The sequence below is a fragment of the Pseudopipra pipra genome, chromosome 23 (genome assembly GCF_036250125.1).
Source record: "Pseudopipra pipra isolate bDixPip1 chromosome 23, bDixPip1.hap1, whole genome shotgun sequence".
NCBI classification, from domain to species: domain Eukaryota; kingdom Metazoa; phylum Chordata; class Aves; order Passeriformes; family Pipridae; genus Pseudopipra; species Pseudopipra pipra.
In genome coordinates, this window is record NC_087571.1 from 4,264,997 (window position 1) to 4,289,224 (window position 24,228).

Sequence of the window (24,228 nt, forward strand, 5' to 3'; positions counted from 1 at the left end):
CCAAAGGATTTTTTTTTTTTCCTAAAGTAAAAGCAAAACCTTCAGGGACTATATTACTTATCTCTCTCTACATATATAATCTCCTGAATTTTTTTTTTTTAAATAAATTTATTCTTGTCTTAGAAAAATAAAACGAGTAGCCAATTTAGTCAACGGAAAATATCTCACAGACTTAAAAGCATGCCCAGCAAGCATAGCCTTGTAAGACTAAATTAATGTTAAATCAAAGCAATTTGTTACTCAACCAACCTAGTCTGCAATTCACAGTTGATTACTACAAAGTGTATTCTTAAAATTATTATTATTATTATTATTTTTTTTTTGGCCCATATAAAAATAACGTATTGCAACTCAAAGTGCATTTTTAAAATAAACAATCAACTATTTTTATCAAATAAAATATTTACACCATTTGGTTTTTTTTACAGTCAGAGTTGCACCCTCACGCGATGACCATGGGGACGTCATCTGAAAATCCAGTTATCATTGGGGCTTCATCGTCCTCATCCCCTGAAAAACAAACCCAGAGAGCTGTTGGGGTGTTCTTAAAAACCACATATTGTGTTTTTCCTCGTGCTCTTGCCTGGTTTTTCTATGTTTTATTCAGGTTTTAACTGATTTGTGCTGGAGGGAGCGGTTCAAGTGAAAGCATTTTAGGGCTGGGAAAACATTGGAGGGTTGGACTTGATGATCTTAAGGGTCTTTTTTGCAACCGTTCTATGATTTATTCTAGGCCAGCTTTGTACTCTTAGGACAAAATCAAACCATAGAGCTTTTAATGCCTAAGGTGGCCCAAAGCATGATAAAGTAGTTCTTGCACTGATTTCATGTCCTGAAAGATGTCCCCAAATTCCTTTCCATGACACCAAAGGATGTCATGTCCCTCAGGGCTGTCCCCAAATCCATTCCATGACACCAAGGGATGTCATGTCCCTAAGGCTGTCCCCAAATCCATTCCATGACACCAAAGGATGTCATGTCCCTCAGGGCTGTCCCCAAATCCATTCCATGACACCAAGGGATGTCATGTCCCTCAGGGCTGTCCCCAAATCCATCCCAGGACACCAAAGCATGTCATGTCCCTAAGGCTGTCCCCAAATCCATCCCATGACACCAAAGGATGTCATGTCCCTAAGGCTGTTCCCAAATCCATGCCAGGACACCAAGGGATGTCATGTCCCTCAGGGCTGTCCCCAGATCCATTCCATGACACCAAAGCATACGTGTTCCTCAGGGCTGTCCCCAAATCCATGCCAGGACACCAAGGGATGTCATGTCCCTCAGGGCTGTCTCCAGATCCATTCCATGACACCAAAGGATGTCATGTCCCTAAGGCTGTCCCCAAATCCATTCCATGACACCAAGGGATGTCATGTCCCTAAGGCTGTCCCCAAATCCATGCCAGGACACCAAGGGCCACGTACCTAAATCATCCCCCGAGGAGAATATGGCCGAGCCGAGGCGGGAGCTGTAGTGGCTGTTGGCAAAGGCAGTGAAGCTGTTCTGCAGCCTCCTGTGCCTCATGTAGAGCACCACGAAGCCAATGCCCAGGGTCACCAGCAGCAGGAACAGCACCGGCACCACGATGGCAGCGACGTCCGTGGATCCGCCGGATTTCGCGGCAGAGGAGTCTTCACCTGTGGGGAGGGAGGGAAGGAAGTGCTGCTTGTACTCACAGCCCATAACTGGTGTGTGGGGCTCACACCCCTGAGTCTGTGAGGCTTTCATGGGTCTTTGTTGAGGAGGGTGTGTGAAAAGCCAGGGACTCACCCGTTCCCAGCTCGTCGTAGAGGAGCGTGGCCGGCTCCCCGCACATCTGCCCGCTGTAGAGGCACCTGGCCTGGACACTGAACGAATAGTTGTGACCTATCTTCAGGTTGGACACCTTGAAGAAGTTCTCTGTGGTGTTGCCCAGATAAGCTGTGATGTTCATCAGGCTGTCAAACATGTGGATCTCGTAGCCCTGAGGGAGATGCAAACCCCAAATCACTCGGCTGCAGAGGGCAGGTCTGCGCCTTCCAAAAGGGCTTTGAAACTTGTTTTTCCTCCTGGATCTGGGTTGGATTTAATCTGTTGGGCTGCCAGCTGGGAGGGAGCAATGTGGAGCCTCCTCCAGGAATTGTGTCTTGACTTTGGCCAGTTCAGGGAGGAGAGGTCTCCCTTCTCCCAAGTAACTAGTGACAGGATGAGAGGAAACAGCCTCAAGCTGGGCCCAGGGAGGTTCAGGTTGGACATCAGGAAGAATTTCTTCTTGGAAAGGGTTGTTAAGCATTGGAAGGGGCTGCCCAGGGAGGTGGTGGAGTCCCCATCCCTGGAGGTGTTCAGGGAAGGGCTGGACGTGGCACTCAGTGCTCTGGGCTGGGGGACAAGGTGGGGATGGGGCACAGCTTGGACTGGGTGACCTTGGAGGTCTTTTCCAACCTTAATGATTCTGTAATTCTGTTTTGGTCTGTCAGGTTCACTCCATTCTTAGCACCCACCCCAGACCACCCAAAACAGAGCCCGGAAGGGTGATGGCTTTGTTGGCACAGTTTGCTACCTCTCCACGTCCTCACAGACAACATTCACAGATTTTCCATCAAAGTCTAAATAATGACATTTCTCAAACACCACCAATACACTCCCAGCCAGCAGGGCAGTGTCCTATTCCCAGTCCTTCCACACAATTGTCCTTTTCTAAGAGGATAATCACGTTCCCAAAAGGTGACTGACTGGATCTATCAGCTTTGGTGCCTGAGTCGTGACAGGAATATAAGTGAGCTCTGCACAGAGGGCTCATGAAGGACACTGAGATGGATTTTAAACAGCCTGTGAAAGGAACCTTGCAGTGACTCTGCTCTAGGTTTTTCTGAAACACTCTCCATAGGACAGGAGAGACAGCACAACTTACCCGGCTTTCATTGAAATTACTTTCCTTTAATGCCAAACTCTTCCAAAAAAGCAGAATATGGTCGTTTTCTGTTATGATTTTTAAGGCGTCCGGTGCAGACAGTGGAACTGCAAACGAGGAGAGAGGGGCAGTTTTAACACTGGTGACACTTTCCTTTCACAGTAGTGTGGTCACTGCTGAAACTCAGTGGTTTTTAGGGCTCAGCACAACACCCTGCTTGCAAAAGGGATTTTGTGGCGTGTAAACTGGCAGGAGTTTGTCAGTGAGTTTTTATGGCAGGACCACAGTGGTGCTTGATGGTGTGCACACAGCCAGCCAAACTGGTACCTTTCCCATCCCCACATGGCAGGAGGAAAACTCCCTGGACACCATTGGAGAGGCTTCCTCTCCACTGCTGTTGTTTGGGGGTTTCATCACCTTCCCTGGAAGCTCCAGGGAAGCCTCTCAGAGCTGGGCTTTGGCTGTGGGAGAGGACTAAGTGATGCAGACACATCCAGGCAGCACAGGGGTGGGATGGGTCCCTTACCTGTGCTGATCTTCATGCTGGACTCTTTGCTCATGTTTCCCAGCTGAACAATCACGTGGTATTTCCCTCCTGGTTCCAGCTTCTTGATGGTGTATTCCACTGTGCTGTTCCGGGTTTTCACTTTGTAGATTTTATCTGTTTTTCTGACTAAATCTTTAACTGCCACGGCATATAACTGGAGGGGGAGGAAAAGCACACACAGGGCAACATCTCACTTTCCTGCAGACTTGCCAGCAACCTCATACAGTGGTAGGACATTAGACAGTGGGGAAAAATTTGATTTAAGCCATTCCTGTCCTTTACAGAAAGCCTGGGAAGTGAGATTCCAAGCCTCTTGCTGGATCCCTGCCCGAGATCAGTGTTTACTGATACAGAAAATGCAGTTACTGGAACAGATGAGGGCAGGAGGAAAACCTCAGGTTGTATTTCTCAGTGAATCACAAGCATTCAATGAGAACTCCTGCCCTGTCAAGGCTTCCAGTTCTGCTGGGAAGATTTATGCCTTCAAACCTTTGCTGTTGAAACCTCTGGACCAGAATAGGAGGGGGAAGCTTGCTGGGAAAATGGCTTGGCCTCAGTGGAGCGAGACCTGGCCATAAACCAGCGTGCCAGAAAACACAGCTGGGCTTTGTTGGGGCTGGAGCTGGAGGCAGTGCCCAGCCCAGCTTTACCCTCCTGGGCAAAGCCAAAGCCCAGAAAAGTGTTTTAGCACATGCCCACGGGTGTTTTCAGTCTCTGTCAGCAACAAATATCCCAAACCTGACTCTTTTTAAATGCGTATCACAGTCCTGGGCTGATGGGAATGAGGGTCCTGGAGGTGTCAGCACTTTGATGATGACTTTATAGGGAGGGCAGGCCTGAACTCAGAGTTCTCCATCAGCAGCAGGGCAGGGATCTGCCTTTGAGCCAGCGTTTTGCATGCAAAGGGGCAGGAGAGGGCTCTGTGAGGCATTACCATGTCCTGGTCAGGTGAATCATAGGGTGATTCCCACTTGATAACAGCAAAGGTCTTGCCGGTGTGCACGGAGTGGAGGTGCCGCGGGGGCAGCCGGTTGTCGGGGATCATCTTCACCACCACGTAGTCAGAGGGTGGCCCTTGGTAGGGAGACATCACCCGGACCTGGAAGGGGATTAGAACTGTGCCTTCACACAGCCACAGCCCCCAGTGCAGCTCCAGGGGGGAGCAGGAAGGGAGCCTACCAGGAACAGGTACTGCTCGTCCCGCTGCACCAGCACCGTGACGTTGTGGGAGGTCGTGGTGGTGTTGTGAGGGCTCCTGTACAGCTCCAGGAAGGATGTGGCATAGAAGACGCCATAGACCTGTGGAGGAAAAGCACAACAATTTTCTTTATACCTGGGGCTCTGGGATCTAACCCAGCCTGTGCTTTTCTCTGTCTGGATGCACAGCCCAGAGCATCGCTGCTCGCTTTTTAGGGACACAAAGCAAAGACCCTTTTTCCTGCTTTTTCCTCCCTCTTGCCCAAGTTCAGGTTCAGTCTGCCCACTTGTCTCTGTGCTCCCCACCTGAAAATCCTGGGCTCAGCTCAGATAACACAGCAGTCAACTCAAAGAATGCTGGAGCATCGAGCTCCCTGTATTTAAGCCACTTCTCCACTGCACTGAACAAACAGACAAGAAGCCTTTCTTTGCTCCTGTTTAAAGGGCAGCAGGAGCTTTCCCTCATTTTTGAGCATAAAATTTTCAAGACCTTGGAATTCGGTGCCAACAGAACAATCCCAATTTAAGGTTTGGAGAGCGTTTTGAGGCTGTGAGCTAAACACCACCATGGCTGGTGAGAAAAGAGTTTTGGTGCCTTACAACATTCCTGGGTCCAGTCCAGCTGCACTCCACTGCTGTCTGGTTGATGGCCTTGGCTTTGAGGCTTGGGGATGCAGGTCTTGTCCCACTGGTCACCACATGCACAAAAGACAGAGGGCTGTCACCCAGCTCCGTCTTAGCCCAAGCAGAAAGTTCATAGGGGGTGTGTGCTGTCAAATTTGCCACTGAGCAAGAAGAGAAACGTGCACTATTAGGTGAGGCAAAGCACTGCAAGGGCAGGGTGAGAGCACGAGGGGAGGGTCAGCAGCATCAGACAGTCTTAGACAGGAGCCTGCCTCTCCTGGGTTGTGCTTGCATTGCTTTGGAGTAATTTTCTTTATACCTGGGGCTCTGGGATCTAACCCAGCCCGTGCTTTTCTCTGTCTGGATGCTTTCCCATATCCACACTGTGCACACCAGGGATTTTTCCAAACTAGAAATCTGTTTAACAGGGACATGTAGTGTATACAAGCCCAAGAAACCCTTGTTCTGTTTCTCCTTTCTTTTGCAGGTCAGAAACAGAACCACATACAAAATCCAGTATGGGGTAAATCCCAAATCTGCTTGAAATCTCCAAGTCCTAAAAACAGGGGCCCAGGGTTTGCTGGTTGGTCCTCTCTAGATTTGTTCCTTCCTAAACAGAAACTAGTTGCCAAAAAAAGAAAAAGATAAGCCTACAGCCTTCCATAAACCTTCCTGTTTGGTGTTGACTAAAGCAGAATTTAACACTTTGTTCAGAATCTACCTTTTTGGATGGACTTTTCTCCTTCTATGACCAGGGTCCTTTTTTCCTGCCTGTGGGTATCAAATGTCCAGTAGATGTTCACAACATAACCACTGACCTGTCAAGCACAAGGACACACACCATGAGCTCCCTGTGATTCACACAGTGAAAGAGCCACCCCTGACATTGTATTTTCCATCCTAATTAAGTGCCCCAGGGCAGTTTACGAGTAGTAAGAAATGATTTGGCGTGAAATATCCAGTAACTGCAATGCTTTGATAGGTGACAGCTTATCCCACCCACTGTTCACCGTTAAACCAAGGCAGGCCTTTTATTTTAGACCCAGAAGGAGAGGTGAAAAAACGTTACCTTGATATTAGTGGTCATTTTTAGGCTGAAACTTATGGAGTCCTCGCTGTAGCTCTCAATGTGTATGACAGGGGGAGGGATGACTGGAAGGAAAGGGAGGAAGAGCTGTTACTACAGCATAAAGAAATAAAAATACTCCCTGAGAGGGGACAGATAAAATACAGGCTTTAGTTTAGGAGTTAATTTAACCAGCTCTCAGAGCAGAAACCCCCATCCTCCCAGCCCCACCCTTGCCTGTCTGTTCCCAGGTACCCAGGGAAGACACAGACATGCTGTACCTGCGTCATTTTTTACATCAACCACCTCAAAGCTGCCTTATCTGTGCCTTGCCCAGTGCAGGCTGGAAGTAGAGAGGTCTGGGCAAAGGGATTTCCCTTCTGAACCCAGCAGGATGAGCTCCTATCCCAGTTAACAGCTCCTGGCCTTTGGGGAGCTGCTGAGGGAGGTCAGGAGCTATCGGCAGGGACAGCTGCCAAACACCCATGAAAAACCTGAAGTGGAAGTTATTTCTGTTCTTTTTACCCCTGTTTTTCTCACCATCTAGTAGTTCACATTATCTGAATCCTGCACTTTTAGTAGCCTGGTGTTTTCTTTCCCTTATTTGTGAGTATAGGGAGGATGTACTTTTATGTAACAAATTAGCAGAAAGTTTTGATGTGGGAATGTAAGTTTGGATGAAAAATTTGGCACGAATACAAACGACCTCAAAAGGTATCTTCTAAAAAAAAAAAAAGTTGGGAAGGAAATGATTCACTGTGCTTTTTGAATTTATCTACTGTCAGGCTGTAATGTTGTGATGTTTTGGGAGCATGTAATGGTCTTTTAGTGGAGATGCAGAAACCATCATAATCATAACCTAAGAGGGAGAAGGATGATGAGGAGGAAAGGAGTTGGTGGTAATGTCTTGCCTATCTGAAGGCAGGATCTAGCCTGCAGAAGTCAGAGGGAACCCATCTGCAGTCTAGGAGAGAGGGGCACCTTCTGCACAGGCTCCTTGCCCAGTCCAGGGCAGTACATCCATCCTCTGTGCCATGGAATTCAGAGGAGTCAGTGACCCTGCCAGATGTGCCACTGAGCTTTGAGGCAGCTCAAGTTGAGTGAAATGGCACAGCAAAGTTGTCAAAACAGTGTAAAAGACTCAACAGGGAGAGTAAAGGCTGAGGAGGTGGCTGTGCCTGCTGAAGCTGACACTTCAGGCTGATATTCTACCTTTTTGTTGTGTTGTCTGAGTTGACTGAAACAACAACATTTACCTTTGCCTTTTATGGTGGTTATGGATTTGGAATCGCTCCAATTTCCCACTCCTCGACTAGTTACTGCAGCAACCTTTTCAAAGAAGAGGGTGAGTTAATATGAGCAACGCTGTATAATGCAAAAGGAGGATGGGGTTAGAGCAAGGTTACAGACCTGGCAGAGCTCATGGGAAAAGGGCTTTGAAGCAAACAATAGCTTAATTACTTGGCAATAAAATGCTTAATACAGAGATAAAGCAGACTGCCTAAACTCAGTTAAAGGAATCTAAGAGGAGGGAGGTGCAGCCTCTTTGCAGATAACTGGTCTCTCATGAGATCTTTGAGGAGCCCATCAAGATAAGGAGCTTTGGACTCCATGGGCCATAGCAGAGGTAAGAACTGTGCCAGTGGAGTCCATGCAAGCACTAAATCCAGTTCCAAAGATTTATTTGGGAATAGATTATATTGGGAAGGAACACCACGGGAGGAAAGACTGGCTCCAGCCAACTGTAGGAATAATTTTGGGGGCACGTTTATCCCACCTCCCAGTGAACTTCCCAAGAACTCATTCAGCACAGGAAGGATGGACAATGGCAAAGCACACATTTCCCAGGGCTAACTGTGCAGACTTTCATTTCCTATCCTTATTGCTTCTGTCTATAATTACCCAACCTCTCCCCTTTGCAGACATTCCCCACAGGCAGATCTCTGCTTCTTTTCCCAGTGATACACTGAGGACCAAATTTATCTCTGGCCCAGATCCAGTGCAGTTGCAGTGACATTGGAATGGGCAATTAGGAGTGAGGATTTTATAATACAGCCTGGCCTTCTGGGAGAAGGAGCAAATCAAGGGCCTTAATTCAGGCCTTGAAACTATACGCATTAGCAGTGCAAATGCCAAGCCCCTGGTGTGGGTTGGCACTAAAGGGCAGGATTTTAACAAGATATCTTTTTAGCAAGTACTTAACTGTGCAGGACTTAGAATATTTAGTGAAAAGTGGTGAGAACATTCATAGACAGAGCTTGGAAAACACTCACTCTGACTGTGTAGAGCGTGTTGACCTCTAAGTTCTTGATCTCTGTGTAGTTGGTGGTGGTTCTGAGGGACGACCACTCCTTGGATCCACTGCTGCTGTATTCCACCTGGGAGCACCAAAACAAGGGATGAGGGCTCCACAGTCAGCAACACCACAGGGTTTCTCTGTGTCAAATGTCAGCAGAAGGGAGTAGGACAGCTCAGAGAGGGAGCCAGGAGTGAAATTATGAACCCGAGGGCTGTGCCGCTGCCTACGGCCCTGCACCATTTCTTCTCCCACCTTGCCCGGTGCTCTCAGAATATTTCCTACACAAAATGTCCTATTGCAGGCCCACCCCCCTGCAGAGCCAGCTGTGTTCAGACAGGCCAGCTCGTGCTGCTGTCCCCATCCCACTGAGCTGTCCCCATCCCACTGGGCAGGAGGACTCACAATGAATTCCCGAATGAGGCCGTGGGCGTTCACGGGGGGACTCCAGCAGCCCACCACCACACCCTCAGCTTCTTTTTTCAGGGACAGCTGGAGGTTGAAGGGAGCATCTGGCACTAGGGAGAGAAACAGAGGAGTCAGTGACAGTCACAGCGGCGTGTCCAGATCGCACGGGGAGAAGCAGGTTTGCCCTGAAAGGTTGGGACAAAGGGGTGGATGGTCCTTTTTCCCAGTCCAGCACAAATCCCAGGCTTATGGAAAGGCCTTTTTTTTCTTTATAACAGGGATACCTGTGTGGTATCTACTTTCTGAGCCAAAGCAGCACGAATGAGGGCACTGCCAGGAGCTGGGCAGCTCTGCTTACGTCCTTCGGGTGCCCGCAGCGTGATGAAGTCGTTGGTGTTGTAGACCCGGCTCAGACACTGCACTTGGACCTTCACCTGATAGGTACAGTCAGGCTTGAGGACCTTCAAAACGCTGTTGGTTTTGTTGCTGTGGGTTTCCAAAATCTTCCACACGCTTTCTCCGACCGTCCTGCGCGAGAGAGCCGCACACCTCGGGTCAGGATGGTGCTCAGTTTGTCCCAGAGGGTGGAACCATTTATCTGTATTTTAAAAGCTTTCTTTTTGGTAAAGCCACGCCACCAGCTTGAAAAGATGCTGTTGGAAGGCCTAAACTAACCATGGCTTGGTGACTGAAAAGCCTCTGAGGTTTTCTATAACTGCTGTGCTCTAATTTATTGTCTCTGTTCTTGCTGTTAGTGGTCATACAAAGACAAGACCCAAGTGGAAAAAAAAAAGAATATAGCTACTTTACTGTCTGAGTAAACAGTCATGGAGAAAACAAATACAGTTTGTCACAAATGCCCTCTAGTTACACCTATTTTGGGTGTCCTTTGCTACCAAATCTCAGAAGATTTTCCAAGCAGAACTTGATTAAGCAGCTCTGCATCTTTCAGGTCTGATTCTGTACAGTTCTCTGCAGCACCCTGATACCTGTGCTCGTGGCTTTTACTCAGCACAACAACAGGTCATGCAGTGTGGGGGGTGATGTACCTGTAGTAGATGTTGTAGACACAGGAGGTGGAGGACATCCTTTTTGGCCGGGCCCACGTCAGAGTGACATCCCCGGAGAAATCCGCCGTCCACTGCAGGTTCTGCACTTTGTACACGATTGTGTCATCTGAGCAGGCAAAGGGAAAAGGGAGTCTGTCAGAGGGAAACAGGCCTTTTGCCCAGGAGAGAAACAAGAGTTGTGTTCTCTCCACAAACAACATGTGGAGGTAGAAACAGCACTGACTGAAGGGAGTGTGTGCACCACTCAAATGAGGTGTGTGATTTAGGAGGGGTTATCAGTGGGGAAGAGCAGGCTCACAGAAGGCAGTTCAGAGCAGGAGTTTACCCCTGGTACTCTTAGTTCTACCTAAAATGTCTTGATTGTCTTTATTCTGCACCGTGCAAGCATCCCCTTTGCCCTGAGGGATGATAAAGTGTGGCTGTTGATGAAATACTGAGTATTTTGGAAGCGTGAGTGCATATTGAACAGTGCAACCTAAGTCACTCTTCTACTGATGCAATGAGTCTGTACTGTCCCTGTCAGCCACCCAGGGCCTTTCCTTGTGTGTTTTTCCTTATCACATCTTGTGTTCAGCAGAAGGACCCGAGCAAAGGCTGGTAATTAAAGTTTGGGGATTGCCTTGGCATGAGCTTGGTGGCTGAATCGCTGCCTGACCTTGGGAGAGGCATTTAGGGGATAAAAGCACTGTGAAACCCAGCACTGGCAGTGGTGGGGCTGGAGGTGCTGATCTGGAACATCCCAAATCCAGCTGGGCCACTCCCTGCCCTCTCCCCCCAGGGATGTGTCAGAGCCCACACCCAAGGGCCCTGGCCTGGCCCCACGTGGGTGCTCAGCTTCATTCCCAGGGCTGGGCAGAAGCCAGGCAGAGCAGAGACAAACTGCTGCTGCTTTGCTTTCCCTAAACAGCTGGAAATGAAACCCAGTGGGTCCGTGGACAGGCACAGCAGGACAAGCTAACTGAGGGAAAAGAGATGGTTTCCCCTTGGCACAGCAGCTAAGCCGTGCATCTCAGCAGCTCCTTCCCCCTGCCCTGAACCTGCCAGCCTCTCCCAATCAATATTTAATTAAAGAACTAAACCTGATTGATGCTCAGCCCCCCGAGCAGTTCGGTGGGAAGGCAGCTGGAGCTCACGGCCAGCGGCAGCGATCGAGCGCCGTTATCTGCCCAGGGCGGGCTGTGCCCCCCCTGCCTCCACAGGGCCACCAAGGGCCACCCTGGCAGGGCCAGTGATGGCAGCAGGGCACGTGCCACATCTCCCAGGGTCACCTTGCAAAGGGGGACAGAGCAGGAGACTATTGCTTCACTTGTGGGTGTGTAAAATAGACAGCTTTGCTCCTAACCGTCCTACAATGATTTTTTCGGTGTCTGAGGCTGCTGGAAGACAAATTGTCGGTGTAGAAACTGGATGTGGAGTTTGTCCCAGTGATAAATGGATGAGGAGGTAGCTTGGACAACTGAACAGAGGCAGATAAGTCACGGATGCTGTGAGTGAAAGGTCAGGTGTCCGGGAGAGCAGCTCTGAGTGCTGACAAAGCAGGGCAGGAGAAATGGGAGGGGGCTGCTGCTCACCGGTGCAGTTCCTCTCATCACTGCTGTCTGAGCAGTCCAGATATCCATCACAGCGCTCTGTCAACATGATGCAGGCCTCTCCATCCTCACATTTGTAGCCATTAGGGCACGACAGGGTGCTCTGGGTAGCTGCAAAAGACAGAACAGTTCAGGACTCAAGGTAGGGAAGTTCCCTGGCTGGGGTGTTTGCAGTGCCAGAGCTGCTTCCCAAGCAGGCACTGCCTGCATGTCAGGGATGGAGCTCAGGCTGATGTGTCAGTCACAGGGGTGTCTTGTCCTGGCATGGTGGCATCAGAAGAACCTGAAGCTTATCCCATGTTAAACAACAACTGGACTTCTATTGGCAGTGGCACTGCTGAGGCTTTTAATTCCTTTTTTTTTTTTTTCTGTAAAACTGCATTTACTGCAAGGATTTCCCCTGCAACAGAACCCCTGGGTGGCTTCCCTGTCCTCACAAGGAGCTTCCCAAGGGAAGGAGCCGGGTGAGAGCCTCTCCCCTCCCCTCACTCACGGCAGTTCCTCTCGTCGGTGCCGTCCTGGCAGTCCCTCACGCCGTCACACCGCTTCCAGTTGGGAATGCACTTGTGCAGCTGCTGGCACTCGAACTCAAACCTGCTGCAGCGCCCCGGGAGCGCCGGGGAGGTGGCTGTCACGTTGGGTCCTGCACACAGAGCAAGGGAGGAAACCACCCAAACCATGGAAAGCACGGCCGCTGTCACCAGGAGGGACCAAAACCCGTGCCCAGGTCCCGACTCCACTAGATGGCAATCTCTTCCCATCCTGCAGGTGGATGGTGTCTGCTGGGATGGCGCCTCAGCCATCCTCTCTCCTGACTGCAGAGGGCTGGAAAAGCCACTGCTTTGCAGGGAATGTCCTGCTCGCGGCGCAGGTGGAGCTGGAGCAGTGTCCCAGCTGGTGGCAGCAGGGCTGACCCCGGGGAGAGAGGGAGCACAGAGTCACAGGATGTGCTGAGTTGGAAGGGACACCCCACAAGGATCACCAAATCCAATTTCTGGTTCTGCACAGAACCATCCCCAACAGTCACCCCCTGTGCCCCAGAGGATCATCCAAACCCTCCTGGAGCTCTGGCAGCCTTGGTGCTGTGCCCACTGCCCTGGGGAGCCTGGGCAGTGCCCAACCACCCTCTGGGGGAAGAACCTTTTTCTAATATCCAACCTAACCCTGCCCTGACACAGCTCCAGACCATTCCCTGGGTCCTGTCCCTGGTCCCCACAGCGCAGAGCTCAGTGCCTGCCCTCCTCTTCCCCTCCCGAGGAAGTTGTGACTTCCACGAGCTCTCCCCTCAGCCTCAAAACTTTTACACCACGGTGTAATTTAACCCCGCAACGTGGACCTTAAGGCCAACATTCCTTGCAGAAGTGATCCTGCAGTAAGAGGGGAAGGGTGAGGGAGAGGAAAGCTCACGTGGGGTGGGACAGGCCTCCTCGTCAGAGCCGTCGGTGCAGTCCCTGTACCCGTCACACACCCAGCTGTTGGTGATGCAGGAGCCGCTGTTGCAGCGGAAGTGGTTGGGCAAACACGTCGGTGGGATCAGCGTGGTCATGGGATGAACTGGAGAACCTAAAAACACCCCGGGGAGAGCTGCCCTGAGCTCCCTGCCCCTGTGCTCGGGCTGCGAGCCATGCCCGCTCCCGGCAGAGCCAGAGCCATGGGCAAGGCATCACATGGCCAGTGCTTTCACCTGCACAGCTGGGGAAAACACTTCCTCGTTTTGGAAATCAAGGTTTCCATGTTTTGGAAATCGGGATTTCCAAAAACATGGAGTGAAAGGGTGCATGGGAGTGCACACTCAGCCCGTTCAGGGGGGATTTTGGGGCCACAGGGGCTGGCGTGGGCTGTCCCACGGCAGCTGATGGTGAGAGTGGTCCTTCAGCATGTCACAGCCCAGAGAAGAGCAGAGCACTGTGTGTCCTTACCCTCACAGTCCTTCTCATCAGACCAGTCCCCACAGTCATTCTCCTTGTCGCACTTCCACCGGTTGGGGATGCAGTGCCCGTTCCCACACTGGAACTGGTAGTACCGGGAGCAGTTCGGGGCCTCTGTTGGGTTTTCTGACAAGGAGAGGAGAGTCCTGTGAGCCCCAGAGTTACCTCACCAGTTTTCAGCACAGCTGAGATGTGGGATCACCTCAGGCTGGCCCAAAGAATATCACCCAACACAGATATGATCCTTTCTCTTCATCTCCAGCATTCCCCAGCCCTCACTAGCCTGTTGCCACCACTGTTACTTCTGTGGCCAGACACCACCCATGATCTCAGAACCAGAGCTGGCAGCAAAATCCACCAGAGCATGGCAGAAAGGGAGAAGCAAACCCAGCAACTCTGAAATGAAGAGGCAGCTGCCTTGCCTGGCTGGGTACAGCTCCCCAGCCACCCAGGGAACAGTGGTAAATATTGAGTTTGGCTGGAAACTGCCTGTCTGCTTTGGGCTGGGAGTCTGTGCAGCAAATACCGTCACATATGACTTAGTCAAGCACAAGATGTGCCAGCTGTATTGGATTTTCAGGGTGCTTCACTGGCAGGACGAGGGCAGTGACACTGATCTCCACACAGGACTCACTGTGATGTGCACATGGAATACATATGTACACACGTGAGTGCCCGTGTAAAACATGAATAAGGTTGTACTCCATGCTCCTGGAATGCAGAGGAGGCTGGAGTTGCAGTGACAGGAGGCCCTGAGGTGCTGCTCACCACAGTTTGCTTCGTCAGAGTAATCCCCACAGTCGTCCATCCCGTCGCACTTCCACACCAGGCTGATGCACACCCCATTCTGGCACTGGAAGCTGAACTGGTCGCAGGTCCGGTGGAACTCGGGGTCCTGGGCTGCAGGGCAGCATGGACAGGTTTGGTGTACAGACAGAGGGCTTGAGGGAAGCTCATCATTGAGCAGGACCACACTCAGAGGCAATCATGGATTTACAAGCAGAGCATTACCCTCCAGAGCCACCTCTTAGATCTGGCAGCTTTCTGGTACCCTGGTTCTCTCCAAGCCTCTGGTTTCATTCTCTATCCAACCCTCCTTTAGCAGAGATGCCCAGTATCACTTACAGCAGCCAGCATAGTTGGCATCTTCGTCTGACCCGTCCCGGCACTGGATGATGCCGTCACACACCATGGAGTGGAACAGGCACTGCTGCCGGTTCTTGCACACAAAATCCATGTAGCGGGTGCACAGGGGCTCTGGAGAAACAGCAGGTCAGGAGGAGAGGGTTGGGTGGCACCTCTGCTGTCCTTGGCAGCAGGAATTCCACCCGCTGGGATCTGCACAGATCCGGGCGGATTTCAGGAACTTGCAGAACGTTCCCAAGGCAAATGGGAACTTGCTTGAGTTGCACATGAGCTTTGTCCCTGCACAGGCTGCTTTCACCCAATAATGCATCAGGGTGCAAACCCAAAAGGAGGGGTTGGTCACCTCCCTGAACACACCACCTCCCTGCCCTCCCTGTGTGTCCCAGCCTGACAACTGCACCGTTCACTGACCCGCCCATTTCCCGGGGGCTGCTGAATGCTAACTAAGGCTTTCCCATTATCTCAGCAGGGCTTTATTCCCAGCCAGACAGGCTCTGGCAGACCATAAAGCCTGCCAGCCCTGACTGCTGGGCCCCAAGGCCCTGGTACTCACCACAGTGCTGCTCATCTGATGCATCAGAGCAGTCGTTGATGCCGTCGCAGTGTTTGCTGGTTGGGATGCAGGTGCCATTGGGGCACTGGAAGCCATTGCACTTCTTCTCTGAAATTCAGAATTGGGTGGATGTTGTGTGGTTTGTTTTGATTTTTTTTAAGCTGGTTTAGTTAACCACAAAAATCCACGGCACAGCCCCAGTTGCCTTCTCCCTGTGCGTGCCTTTGGAGGGATGGGGATCATCCCCCTGAGTTTGCTGCTGGTTTATCTCAGTGGGTGTGTAGAAATCCCTCCCATGCCATGGCAGAGCCACTTTACCACACACAGAGCACACTTTACCACACACAGAGCACACCTTCCCACACACAGAGCACACTTTACCACAGTTGGAAGGGTCCTCATCAGAGCCATCCTGGCAGTCGGCGTCGCCGTCACAAGCCCAGCGCTGTGGGATGCAGTGGCCGTTCTGGCACTGGAAGCTGGAGGCCTCACAGGTGTGATAAACTGCTGAAACCAGAGCCAGGGGGACACCTGAGTATGGGGTGTCACCTGTGGGCTGTCACCACGTCCCTGCTGAGCTGTGGCACATGATGAGTCGGGCCACAGCACCACACACCCAACTCCCTCCACCTGCACTAGGACCTCGTGCCATGGCAGGTCCCAGCACAAGCAGCCACCCCATGGACCCCAGGCAGGAGAATTCCATGAGTTCAGGTTCTCCCAGGTCTTTTCCTCTCCTTGCCATGCTTGCTCACAAGCCTGCTGGGAGGAATGGCTCATTCCTGCCTCAGGGATGGCTTTTGGAGGCTGGAGCCCTCCCAAAGCTCTCCCACACTCAGGAGCCTCTTTCCCTTTAATCTCAGCCCTTGGTGTGTGCAGGCAAAGGTGACAGTGGTGGCACCTTGCCAGAGATGGAAGGAAATGTCACAGAGGTCAAGCAAGTCCTGGCAGAGCATCAGGGTCTCCCGTGCTGGGCAAACTCAGTGACAGCCTTTAATTAAGGCAAACAAGGTTTTTCCATGTTGCCAAAGCAAACTAGAAACACAATTCTCCTTGGGGGTTTTCCTCAGGCTCCTGTCAGGGAAATCTCTGCCTGTGGGGCATCTGGGTGGAAGCCGAGCCTGTGTTGTCACTTCAGAGACAAATGCTGCTCTTCAACCAGGAGAGCGCTCGGAGTTATTGAGAAAAGCAGTGTTCAACTTAATTAAATTGCATGATACCGAGTTCCAGGTTAGAGAGTGACATGCACTTGCAGATATTTCAAAATAGTACAATCTTGTGGCAGTAATATTCTATTAGGTATTCAGCGTGAAATGTAATTATTTTAGATAAGCGCAATAATTGCAGCCGGTGAAGTCAGACGGAATGTTCCTCAAATAATTGTGATCCTCTTAGATAATTTCAACTTCAGGGCTTTACAGACCCGATGTGCTTTTTGAAGTAGGTTCCTTTCCTGTAGTAATTCTCTCTGGAGGAACTCACAGGAGAGATAAGTGATACCAATATAAATTAAACCTTTTCACGAAGCCGCGCTCCCGGAATACCAATGACCAGCATCCCCAGTGCTACAACCCCGTGTGCTCCAGGCACAGCAAATGCCTCAGGGGTGAGCACACAGAGCTTGGAGGCCTGAAAGGGATCTCCTAAATCCTCCTGCCAGAGCCCCAAACAGCAGCTGTTGCCGCTGTCTGCCCCAATGGCTCCAGGCTGCAGCCAGAGCAAAGCTGCTGCCAGCATTCCCAAGGGCTCTTGTGCACCCCAAAGGGTTCCCCCAGCCCCATCAGCCCATCAGATCTCGCCCCATGTCATGGAAACCACTGTTTGTTATCTTGAAATACCCCATGTATTGTTTTATAAATACAATCTTGAGTCTTTCACTGACGGACCATGAGAAGTCTCTTCTCATGTAAATATTTGGGGTTTTTGGCTTGGTTGGGTGTTTATTTTTTTTGCTTGTTTGTATTGGTCTTTTCCACTAAGAAACAATGTTACCTGTTGGCTTTTCTAATAAGAAAAGGGCTCTGTGTGGGTGTTAAGCTCAGGAGGCTGCTGAGGAACATCAGTGTTACACTGCAGTGATGAGGGGAGTTGAGTGTTGTGACTTGAGACTGCAAAGACAGAGCGAGGCTCACAGGACTTGCTGCACAGGAGACACAAACTAGGAATAATATTATTTCTGGCAGCCAGGTTGCATCAATATGAGTTGAAAGTAAAACAAGAGCAGGTCTTCCATGTGTGACTCCCTCTTAGGACACTCTCCTGAGGTTTTCAAGCCTACGAAGCAATGAGGCTGCTAGGAGACAATTCCTGAACTAAATCTGCCTTTTCTTCAGATCAGTTAATTGTGGAGAAGCTGCAAAGAACGTGCCTGTTTTCTGCAACAATATTTAATGGCAGGAAAACAGACTGAAGCTGTGAAAAGCTGCCAGTGCACACTGGCCTGATTGCTGCCTTCCTGCAACAGGGGAGCCCTTTCTGCCAGAAGAATCCTCTGGCTGCTTGGCAGCCACAGAGCTGTTTCCCATTCCACTGCCTGTTGGTGCAACCTTGCAAGCAAAAAGCAAAGCTGGATCACTGTGTGAGCATCTCAAAGCTGTCAGCACATTCCCAGCGAGCCCTAAGGCACTGGAGGAGAGAAACCCTGGGATTTTGGAGCATCACATCAGCCCGAGGTGAGCTCTGCTGGGTGCTCTGACAAGCAGGGAAACTGAGGCCCGAGGTGCTGGCCAATGTCTCACAGGCTGTGAGGGTTATTGGGCCCATCAAAGCACTCACCAGTGCAGTTGGCTTCATCAGACCAGTCCCTGCAATCGTTGTCACCGTCACACATCCAGGAGAGACGGATGCACATCCCTGAGCTGCAGCTGAACTCATCATTCCTGCACTGGTGGGCCTCTGCAAACAAAATATTTGGCTTCAGGTCACCGGTAGTACCCAAGGAGCAGAGTGGGACAGCTGGATGACAATGACACAGAAATGTCCCAGAGAGGAGAAGAACCAGCACACGGCCTCACTCTCTTCTCCTGTCCCTCATTTCCCAGCACCCAGTAAATGATGGTCCTGTCCCCCATTCCCCAGCACCCAGTAAATGATGGTCCTGTCCCCCATTCCCCAGCACCCAGTAAATGATGAAGAGGCAGCTGTGAGCCTGGATAAACAGGGGGATCTGGCAAAGCACTGCCCTGCCCTTAAACATCCACAACCAGCATTCCATAGGCACCCAGATCCAGCAGCTATGAGCAGCACAGATGCTGGAGAGCAGCTTTCCACCCTTGCCCAGGGAAGGAGGTTGGAGTGAGGGCACTCACCACAGTGACTTTCATCGCTGTTGTCCCCACAGTCGTCCTCCAGGTCACACTTGTAGGACAGTGGGATGCAGGTCCCCGAGCCCTGGCAGCGGAATTGGGTCTCGGCGTCGCACACGGTGGTGGCTGACAGAGAGAGGAAGGGAAGGAGGAGGAGAAAGAGGTTAAGGTGGTGGTTAGACAATGGTTTCTGCTGCCTAAGTGTGTGTACTCAGTGCAGAGAGGTGAAGGGAGAAAGACAGCATCCTGTGAGCTTTGCCCAGTGCAGCCTGGGTTACTCCTCTTGTATTTTAATGCCATTTTTAGGTACTCAGAGTAAAGCAGAGCAGAAAGGGGTTAGTTTTCTGTCTGGGGATCAGGACTGAAGCTCCTGATGCCCACTCCCAGCTAGGGAGCAAGAAGCTGAGGCTGTAGAGCTGTCTGCTCCCCAGGAAGGGGATTGAAACCAAGGGTGGTGGGAGGAGACAGGGCAGCCAAAGGAGGGGAACAGCTGGGCATGAGTGTTGCTATCCCAGGCAGCATCCCTGTGCCACACTGGTCACCCCTTGACAAGGAATGGGTACCTACAGGGGCTTTCCCTTGCCAGGAATCAGGCAATGAGCTCACATGTGGACTCTGCTGACTGGTGTGTCAATATTAGCAGGAAAATAAGTTCCTTATTGATACAAAATGGGCATAAACAGCATCTCTCCAGGAACACCTGGTCCCCCAGTGATTCCTAACTTTAAACTGTGGTACTTTTTCCACAGTGCCCTAATCCAAACCCTTCAGCTCTTCCAAGCTGTGGAACATCTGCCCCTCCTGCACACATTGGCAGTCCCTAATTTTGCTCGAAAACGCGACCTCCCATCTTTAATGTGTGAACTTGATTGATCAGCTCAACAAGAGACCCTTGCAGACAGAAGTCACTTTCTGTGTGCACTCTTTTCCTCAGCATTAGCTGTGCCCTCAAATAGCTTCAGAAGACAATTTCTGCAAGAGACAAACACAGCTGGCATCAGTCTCACCAAATTTTAGCCACCGACACCTGAGCTGGTCGAGGGGGAAATACTGGCCTTCGTGGGACACAACTCATCCAGAGGAGGTGAGTTACATCCCCAAAGCACCTCTTGCTGTCCCTGACTGAAGGCAGTGTAGATGCCAACACACCAGACATCTAAATGTGGCCAGGCCAGGGCCCCCCCAGGACACTCACGGCAGTTCCTCTCGTCGCTCATGTCCCCGCAGTCATTGTCGTTGTCACACTGCCAGATGCTGTTTATGCAGTTCCCGTTGGAGCATCTGTACTGGTTGGGCAGGCACGTGTTTTCTGGTGCAGGAGGGAAAACCAAAACAAGCCAGGCTTTAGAAACGGGCCCCGCTCCTGCTCGACAGAGAAGAGGTCACACCGACCTCTCCCAGTGGCAGAAGATGCCTCTCGGCATAAAGCAGAAGCAAGAATCAAGTGGTTTTACCTTCCTTCAGGCAAGTATTGTTCTTCATGACGTAGCCACGAGGACAGTCACACCTCACCTCCCCCGTGGGCAGCACGGTGCTGGACACCCCCTCGGGGCACTTGCAGCTCCTGCCGTGGTTGGACTTGGGCAGGCAGAGCAGGCTGCAGGGCTTGGAGATGCAGCCATTCTCCCCTGGAGCCAGGGAAGAGAGGAAAGGGGGCACTGTCAGGAGAGAGGGCTGGGAACACCCAATTTCACCTGCCAGCCCAGGCTTTGGAGCTTGCTCTGCAGGGCTGGGTGTTGAGAGGCCTTAGGAATGCACTGAGCCATCTGCTCCGGGGAGTTCAAGGGCCTTAAACATCTTCCCAGACTCCTACAGAGCCCTTTGATGGTCTTGTACCCCTCTGCGAATGGGTATAAACCAGCACATTCATCACACAGGGGCTGCTGCTGCCTTATCACAGCTCAGATGGATGACTAACTGGAGGACAAAGTTGATGCAGCTCTAAAACACTATTATTTTTTGGCCCGTACAGCACTTGGCTTGGAAAGGCTGTGGTCTGTGACCTAAACTATGAGGTGCCACCACAGGTGCCTGCCCTCTGAGCTCTCTCCCTGATTTTTATTATCTCTCCTGGCAGCCAAAAAGCAGCACAGAACACTCATGAGACTCATTCCTAACAGCCGTGCCTGAGAGCTTCAAACCCTGCAGGAATGGGGATATAGTCATGAAATGCAAGCCAGGAGGGCCTGGTGGCCTTGGGAACCTTTGGAAATTGGGGATGAACACATTTCCAAATGGCAGGGAAGTTCATCTGCACACTCACCTGTTGTCTTTCCTCTGTAAAAGATTTTCATGTCCATGATCCCATTTAATCGGCCAACCAGGATCTCCATCCTGGAGCCGCTGGTTTTGGAGGCTCTGAAGATACTCAGCTGTGACCAGTCATTCCAGTAGATCTCATTCTGAAACACAGGCTTGGCTCTTAGTTTAAGGGGCAGCAGCACTGGGGCCGTGCTCGTCAGCAGGACCTGCTCTAAGCCACTCTAAATCCTGGATGTTGGGGGACACTGAGAGTGCAAATGTCCCCAGCCAAATGGGGACAAGAAGAGAAAGAACTGAAGTGGGATTTGAGCAGGAATGGAGTGGCAAATAACATGGGGAAGACAGTGCAGTGCACCTACTTGGAAATGCTGCACACTCTTGGATGTTGGTCCTGGGTTTAACTGCACCTGCCTGCTTGTTTCAGGGATTTGGGGGAATGTGCCAGGAGCAGAAAGAGAGCAAGCATCATGCCTTCTCCAAATGACATCCCCACCCTCCAAATTCAGTGTGCTCAGTGCTCCTCCACCACCGAGCTCAGAGCCTGCCTGCTATGGAAACGGGAAAACAAACCTTAAACACAGCAATAGCATAAGGGTGAGGGAGGCTGTCCAGGATGACAGATCTCTGCATCCCATTGAAATCCACCCTCTCGATCCTGTCCATGTAGGCTTCGGTCCAGTAGATCCAGTGGTCATCCACGGAAATGCCGTTTGGCCACCGCACCCCCTCCGAAACGATGCACCCGGCCAGGGACCCGTCCATGTCACTCCTGTAAATCCCAGCTCTGGAGTCCCCCCAGTCTGTCCAGAACATCAACCTGACAACAGGCAGAGAGGTTACTCCGAATCATCACAGAACAGCTCATCAAAGGGAACCAGGCTGCAGAAGTAGAGGTTTGAATGCTTTACATTCCGTGTCCCCTGCACGACACGCCTTTGAAAGGGGAGCTCTGCAATTCTAATGAACGCCAGCAGCAGATCTACGAGCAGCACAGAGGCTTATTCAGCTGCAAGCTCCGTGGTGTGAGTGCAGCTGCAGGTTCACCTTGCTGTGAACTGCTTCACTTTAGCACAGATGCCTGAAGACAGCTCGGGTTTGTCAGAGCTGCGTTTGCAGCCGCAGCAAAAACCCCACTCAGAAAGATACAGCTTAGATTTAGCCCTTGAATTTGAGCTCAGCTTAGTTTCTCACGCATCACTGCAGCTTTGCCCACTGACCAGACCAGTTCTACTGGCAGGAAAAGTTATTTACTAGTAGATAGGTATGGGCAGGAAAGAATAAACAGTTTGTGATCTCTGCTCTGAGGTGGCTTGGCTGGGCATGTGACGGCAAGAGTGGGCTCTGGAGGGAAGGACTGTGAGCTGGACCCGTCGTGCTGTGTCTGTGCCCACATTTTGCTATCCGAGCTGTCCATGCAGCCCTCTCCCCTGTGCTGTTAGTGCTGAAGGATCAGCATGGTTCCCCTGGGGAGCACCAGGGCTCCTACTCGTGATGCTCTTTCTTACCCGTCTCGGGGAACCAGAGCGAGGGCTCGGGGTCGCTCAAGGATGGAGGAGTTGAGGACAGTGAGTCGCAGGTCTCCGTCTGGATTGGCAACCTGGGCCAAAAACCAAAATCAGGAGAGCTGTGTTTACTGCACTTGCTTAAAGTAGCATGAAATCTGTGGCAGGTAATTATTGCTCCCTAATAAAATATGCACTGCCACAGTCACGTCTCTGTAGCACAGGTGGGCTGAGCTGTACCTCAATTTTGGGAATCCCAGCGTTGACCCAGTACAGCAACCGACTGAGGGGTTCAAAGGCCAAAGCTTCCACTGTCTCCAGCCCGGTGCTTATGATTATTTCTTGCCCAGAGCTGCCGTTGAGACAAAGACGCTGAAAAAAAAATAATAATAATAATCAGAATAAAAGATGAGGAACTTCCTCAGGCTGAAGGTGAGCGTGGTCAGGTGTGCAAGGCAGGCAGAGACAGACAGCTGGGAGGGGAGCAGCACCAAGGCAAACATTTGTATTTCGGGGCGTGGATGAAACACGCTGGTGCGAGGAGGTGATGCCAGGGGCAGCCTGACCCACGGCAGCCTCCTCACCCCCTGGCTCACCTGGATAATGTCCAGAGTGACATCAGCCCAGTACAAGCAGTTGTGGTCGTAGTCAAAGTCGAGGGCAACTGCCCCTCTGAGCCCTGCCAGGGGCAGCTCCTCGATGATGCCCGAGGCCAGGTCGTAGCGGTAGATGGAGTAGCGGGTGGCGTAGAGGATGAACTCGTTCTCCTCTGCAACAACAGCCAGGAGAACAACCTTATTTAGAGGCCATTTTAGGCTACTCAAGGGGCAAAAAACTAGCAGGTATTTTCTGACCCCTGGTTTTAGCACCTCAGGGAGGCAAAGACCATTTGTCTCAGTTGGGATTAGGTAGATGAGAACATGGGCCCAGGAACACACTGTGGCCATTGTCTGATCCAGGAGGAGGAGGTAAGGCCAGCAAAAGTGTGACCCCTTCCTTCTCACAATGAGAAACAAAATACAGACCTCCTCTCCCTCAAAAACCCCATCAAAAAGGTGGGAGTGATGTAAATCTGCAAGTCCTAAGGGACACCGGCACCGCAGGAAAATATCCCGGGGTGGGTTTTGTTTCTAAATTGTGTCAAATCCAGCGTAATGGGATCCTGGGCCGGGACAAAGTCTCCTGGGCATTAGCAACGCTACCGGTCAAGTCCAATAATGCTATTAATGAGTAAAGCTAATGTCAGTAAGTAACTCTGGCTGTGCATCCCTAATGAGATTATACGGAGATATGAAACAGATACTGTACATGAAAGTGTTACCATGGTGCGAGCCAGCACGTATCTGAAGACGATCAGCAAATACTCTGGGAACACTGCACTTCAAAGGGCAGCCCGGTGGGGACAGCAGGTTTATTTTGCAATCAGCAGGGCCCTTCTCAGCATGACCAGCACAGCTCTCCAAATAGCTCAAGAGGGCTCAGAGGGGTGAAAAACGTGTCGGGCTCTGAACGAGGAGTAAACCTAAGCACGGTGTTGGCAAGGATCCCAGCAGGGGGAACGCTTCCCTGGGCTGTTTGCACCCTGAAAAATCTTAGGGCAGTGCAGGGAGACCTCGTGCTGGTGGTCTCAGCTGCCCCAGCCCTCACATGAGCCCCTGCCCTGCCTCAGGCTCTGGAGCTGCAGCACAGCAGCATGCTGATCACGCAGCTCGTGACGGCAGATTAAATTAAAGCTGTAATGAGCAGAATGCAAATAACTTTGGCAGCACAGGGGCATGAGACTGCTTCAGTGCCTTGTATGTTTGAGAGGAGAAAATAAGGATGGGGGTGAAGTGTGGCAGGCAG

General features: G+C 51.2%; 1 protein-coding gene across 2 annotated transcripts in view; it reads right to left on the reverse strand.

Moving 5' to 3' along the window:
- Positions 1–357: 357 nt before the first annotated feature.
- SORL1 (sortilin related receptor 1) overlaps positions 358–24,228 on the reverse strand; it is a 45,102-nt gene continuing 21,231 nt past the window's right edge. Inside the window, exons 17-48 of one of the 2 annotated variants that reach the window (XM_064634472.1) lie at positions 22,980–23,152; positions 22,624–22,755; positions 22,387–22,478; positions 21,452–21,698; positions 20,883–21,021; positions 20,074–20,247; positions 19,815–19,928; positions 18,623–18,745; positions 18,090–18,209; positions 15,696–15,821; positions 15,315–15,422; positions 14,741–14,872; positions 14,384–14,515; positions 13,607–13,741; positions 13,095–13,250; positions 12,181–12,330; positions 11,670–11,798; positions 10,078–10,204; positions 9,387–9,556; positions 9,026–9,138; positions 8,598–8,702; positions 7,581–7,653; positions 6,328–6,410; positions 5,980–6,076; positions 5,235–5,419; positions 4,617–4,736; positions 4,372–4,536; positions 3,417–3,591; positions 2,891–2,997; positions 1,771–1,963; positions 1,425–1,637; positions 358–510 (exon numbers count right to left, since the gene is read on the reverse strand). In XM_064634472.1, the coding sequence (XP_064490542.1) occupies positions 443–510; positions 1,425–1,637; positions 1,771–1,963; positions 2,891–2,997; positions 3,417–3,591; positions 4,372–4,536; positions 4,617–4,736; positions 5,235–5,419; positions 5,980–6,076; positions 6,328–6,410; positions 7,581–7,653; positions 8,598–8,702; positions 9,026–9,138; positions 9,387–9,556; positions 10,078–10,204; positions 11,670–11,798; positions 12,181–12,330; positions 13,095–13,250; positions 13,607–13,741; positions 14,384–14,515; positions 14,741–14,872; positions 15,315–15,422; positions 15,696–15,821; positions 18,090–18,209; positions 18,623–18,745; positions 19,815–19,928; positions 20,074–20,247; positions 20,883–21,021; positions 21,452–21,698; positions 22,387–22,478; positions 22,624–22,755; positions 22,980–23,152 (4,376 nt within the window). In that variant the 3' untranslated portion in view covers positions 358–442. The remainder of the gene's footprint in view (positions 511–1,424; positions 1,638–1,770; positions 1,964–2,890; positions 2,998–3,416; positions 3,592–4,371; positions 4,537–4,616; positions 4,737–5,234; positions 5,420–5,979; positions 6,077–6,327; positions 6,411–7,580; positions 7,654–8,597; positions 8,703–9,025; positions 9,139–9,386; positions 9,557–10,077; positions 10,205–11,669; positions 11,799–12,180; positions 12,331–13,094; positions 13,251–13,606; positions 13,742–14,383; positions 14,516–14,740; positions 14,873–15,314; positions 15,423–15,695; positions 15,822–18,089; positions 18,210–18,622; positions 18,746–19,814; positions 19,929–20,073; positions 20,248–20,882; positions 21,022–21,451; positions 21,699–22,386; positions 22,479–22,623; positions 22,756–22,979; positions 23,153–24,228) is intronic. The other variant, XM_064634471.1, reaches the window with a different exon arrangement.